The 5,014-nt window shown below is 33.6% G+C and overlaps 1 protein-coding gene across 1 annotated transcript in view; it reads right to left on the bottom strand.

Annotated features, from left to right (window-relative positions):
• The window catches only part of LOC111704591 (protein SDA1 homolog), a gene marked incomplete in the record, with an annotated part of 10,250 nt that overhangs the window by 2,022 nt on the left and 3,214 nt on the right, over window positions 1-5,014 (bottom strand). Inside the window, 1 exon segment of the mRNA XM_023476874.1 lies at window positions 51-291. Within this exon segment, the coding sequence (XP_023332642.1) occupies window positions 51-291 (241 nt within the window).

Below are 5,014 nucleotides of genomic sequence, written 5' to 3' on the forward strand. Positions count from 1 at the left end.
AACTAAACATTAAAACCAAAAATAATTCTCTGGATCTATATTGATCTTACCTCCTCCTCATTATCATCCACTTCCATACCAGAATCATCTTCTTCTTCGTCATCTCCTCTCTTTCTCTTCCCTGCTCTAACCGGGGGCTCAGAGACCTCTGGTTCTTCCAGATCCAGAACCTCTGCTCCGGGTACATGCTCGAACACATCTCCTTCTCCGAACCCCTTCCTCTTCATCACCACAACGGCCTCCGTGGGTCGGCCTCGGTCCTTCTTGTGTAGAAGCTCAGGATTCGTTGTTCTAAAATACGGAACAGTTTCCTTGGTGTCTACTGTATTTTCTGTAAAATCGAGAAAATAGATTTACATTTTAAAAACGTTCAGCAAAATAATCACCAAAAAATTAGGATAAATTTAAAGTGTTACTTCTATTCGACGTTTTTCAACATTAAAGTCAAAATGCGGATTTTAGAAATCTCTAGGGCTACATTCGTATTTTCGCCTATATCCAACTCTAATTTACAACTAATTTTATCAGTATTATTTTTAATATTTTTAAACAAAAATTGTTAATTAATTTTTTTCTTCTTTTTTTAAAATGTATTCCCAATTTCGCTAACTATGTCAACGTTTCTTTGTCTTAGAATTTGCAATGGAACCATACAAAATATGAGCTGAAGTAAGAGAGAGAGCCTTTATATCTTCTAGTTCTACTATACCGTACTCTGCAGTCTGCAGTATGCATTTCAAGCACTATGCAGCAGGTTAGAGAAAATTTCATACTTTAAGGGAAAAGTACTATGAGTACTATTTCTACAAAAATGTTCCTTAATGCTAGGAGGGCAGAACTCTGGCGGAGCTTTTCGTATTCAATGATTTCTAGAACTAAATAGTACGGGGTATATTGTATCTCCCATAGTACGTTTGGTGTTCAATTTTGCTAGGAGAGAGAAACTGGGACAGAGCACTAGGGCGTACTTTGTTCCTACAGTTATACAGACAGTCGGGGCAGGATAACGTGTTTGATATACAGACAGTCAAAAATAATATCTAGGATAGGGGGGGGGGGGGTTGTAAGATACTTTAGACAAGAAGGTAATAAGAGTTAAGAAGTACAAAAAGTTGCGAGAAAATTTTAATATTAGGAAGTAAAGAAAACATAGTAATAGAAGTTCAAACAAGACAGCTAGCTACAGTATAACTGAAATGTTATGCAAGCAATATATTTTTGCTGTTTTAGTTAGAAACATCGTATAATTCTTTAACCCTTTAACACCCTGGGCTTTAGGTCGATACAATAAAGGTGGGGGGGGGGGGGTTAGGTTCCCCCCCCCCCATAATAGATTAGTCCATGAAGTTGAGATAGGGGAGTGTGATGCATTTTAATAGTCTTATGAGTATCTTATCTTAAGGCCAGCTCATATAAGAAAGCTTAAACAATAAACTTTAACAAAAGGATGCATTTCAAGGGTTTTACAGTAAAGTTTAGATTTGTAGCTCTAATTATAAAAAGTTAGAACTATTTGAGATTTTTTTTACCATCCTCATCCTATACATAGACTTCGAACATTCTAAAATCTTGAGATCTAAATTATGAAGTTGGAAAAATTAAATAGGTTTGAACACTCTAGGTAAACCGTTTTTAAGTTATGGAGAGAAAAACTCAACCATGGAAAATTCGAGGTTCCATTTTTAAAGCTGTCCAAACACACCACCCCTTGGGTCAAATAACAACTAATTTAAAGCGATCAGCGATCAAAATCATTGTAGACTTTTTAAAGAAAAAACACGCAGAAAACGAAAAGACAATTTGCAGGGTTTTCAATAAACATGTTAATGAAGTATTAAACAAGCTCCTAATAAATTCAATGAAACTAAACAGTACCCTATTGACTTAAACATTTACTTAAGTACCCAATGACTTCTATTATGAGTTAAACAAACACCCTCTGACTCATAAATATCATTAACTTAAAAAATACTTAATGACTTCCATCATTTGCTAAACAAGTACCTTGTGAGTTCTATTATGAACTAAACATTCAACAAGTGACTTGTGGGATCTATTATGAACTAAACATTAAACAAGTGCCTTGTGAGTTCTATTATGAACTAAACATTGAACAAGTACCGTGTGAGTTCTATTATGAACTAAACGTTGAACAAGTGCCTTGTTAGTTCTATTATGAACTAAACGTTAAACAAGTACCTTGTGAGTTCCATTATGAACTAAACATTAAACAAGTACCTTGTGAGATCTATTACGAACTACACATTGAACAAGTACCTTGTGAGTTTTATTATGAACTAAACATTGAACAAATACCTTGGGAGATCGATTATGAACTAAACGTTAAACAAGTACCTTGTGAGATCATTATTAACTAAACGTTAAACAAGTACCTTGTGAGTTCTATAATGAACTAAACATTGAACAAGTACCTTGTGAGTTCTATTATAAACTAAAAATTAAACAAGTACCTTGTGAGATCTATTATTAACTAAACGTTAAACAAGTACCTTGTGAGTTCAATAATGAACTAAACGTTAAACAAGTACCTTGTGAGTTCTTTAATGAACTAAACATTGAACAAGTACCTTGTGAGTTCTATTATAAACTAAACATTAAACAAGTACCTTGTGAGATCTATTATTAACTAAACATTAAACAAGTACCTTGTGAGATCTATTATTAACTAAACATTAAACAAGTACCTTGTGAGTTCTATTATAAACTAAACATTGAACAAGTACCTTGTAAGTTCTATTATGAACTAAACAATAAACAAGTACCTTGTGAGGCCTATTATGAACTAAACATTGAACAAGTACCTTGTGAGATCTATTATGAACTAAACATTAAACAAGTACCTTGTGAGATCATTATTAACTAAACATTAAAAAAGTGACCTTGTGAGTTCTATTATGAACTAATCGTTAAACAAGCACCTAAAGACTTCTATATTATGTTCTAAGTAACTGACGACTGACGTCTTTCACGTAATATTGTAATATATACCTAATAACTTCTGTTAAGTACAAAGCAAGCACAAAATGGCTTCTATCATTTGCAAAATAGTATTAGCTAAATAAGTGTGACTTTTCAGTACTGTAAAGGAAAAATGCAAGGGAACATAGACTGAAAGCTAATCAATTTAGCTCTTGATAGCGACCCATGAAAATTATATCTGATGTTCCTGTCTCGAGAAATTTATATAAAACTGTGTCACAGGAAATTGAGTCTTTGCAACAAACTCAAATTTTCGAATCTCTATTTCTTAGCAACCTAATGAGATCAACCTGAGATATTTCAATCTTAGATAATTTTAGCCAACATAGATCACAGTTTGAAATATTTAAGGTCTATACATGGATTGAAAAGATTTAGGGATTAGAAAATACGAGTTGTTGGCTAAAACTCAATACCTTTATACGAAAATTCATATATATACAATTTTGTATAGAAAAAGTAGGATTAAACAGATCAGATTCAGCAAATCTGCAACTAATCTGAAACGAAGATATCCTTCAGACTAATTGTAACTTATATTTTCTCCCAGTATTATATAAGAAAGCTTNATTAATAATATTATTATAAAGTCCGTATTACGTCACGAGAACACCCGCCGATGAAAATGCAGTATACTGGTAACGTGATACAGACAGAAACACGTGACCACCATGGGTCGCGACTAAGAGCTATACACAGCTTTCAGCCTATAACCCCTTTTATTTTTCAATTACAGTCCCTTTAACAAGAAGCTATTGACAAAAGTCACGCACTTAACACCTTAATAAGTACGAAAAATGACTTTTACCAAACTACAGAGAAGGAAAAGGTAAACTCTTTGCGAAACTACTGTTACGGTTTTGTGACAAAGTAACTCATATAGTTTTGATCTTACGCACAAGGATGAGAAAAGCAGCTTTAATCAGTTAAATATCTTCAACAAGAAAACATTTAATTGGAAAATCTAAGACTTCAATCTTGCAATTTACTTTCATAATCATGTACCTTTAGATTATGACGTACCTGAACAGTTGAATGAGACTCCTGCTAGCCATCATGACCCCCTTGTCCTTGTAGGTCTTGTACTCGGCCAGGTCCCTCAACAAGTCTTCAGACATAACCAGGGGAGCTCGGGCACACATCTCCCTACATAACAACAATATTATTACCAGTGCTTAGGATCCGGATCCGTTGGATCCGCAAGTATTTGGCTTCCTGAATCCGGATCCGCAAAAATGGCGGATCCACGAATCCGGAACCAAGGGGCAAAATTTCAACCAAATACTGAAGAATAAATTTTTTACTCTCAAAACCCAAATTTGAACTATTGAAAAAAAGAGATTATAAAAATTTCCTGATTTTGTTAATGGTTCATAAAGTTTTAGCAAATAAGCGAAAAAAGACAATAAATTTGATAATTCTGCTTTGTCAAAAAAAAAATTCAGTAAATTTTAAGAAATGACCTAGATCCCGATCCGGATCCATTTTTTCCATTGCGGATCAAGGATCCGGATCCGCATCAAAATTAAATGGATCCTAAGCACTGATATTACCCAGCGGAAGATACAAAATTTCGCCTGACATAAAAAAACGTTTCCGAAAATTATTTATGTTGGCGTAATTTCAAGTTACCCTCCTTGCAAAGATGACAATGCCCGATTTACAACGTTACCCTTGAAACCTTATTCTGATCTCAAAAAGTGTTATCCATTGCTTCTTGTAAAATATAAACAAGAAATATTAAAGTCACTTTCACAAAGAACCCTCAAATGAAAATGAACAGTTTGAAGCGACAAAATCATGGATAATATAATATCAAACAACGCTATTAAGGGTTCAGTTAGAAATCGTGCACAGCCATATTTTTACGAGGGAAGGTCACTTCAAATTACTCTTTTACTCTGTCAAGGTTGTACGAAGATACGAAGATATTTATTAAAAAATATCTTCTTTATGATTTTACGTTTTGTGAGTTGGAGAATACCTAGGTTAAATATAAAATATATAGATCTAT

Source organism: Eurytemora carolleeae, unplaced genomic scaffold (genome assembly GCF_000591075.1).
Source record: "Eurytemora carolleeae unplaced genomic scaffold, Eaff_2.0 scaffold537, whole genome shotgun sequence".
In the NCBI taxonomy this organism is placed as follows: domain Eukaryota; kingdom Metazoa; phylum Arthropoda; class Copepoda; order Calanoida; family Temoridae; genus Eurytemora; species Eurytemora carolleeae.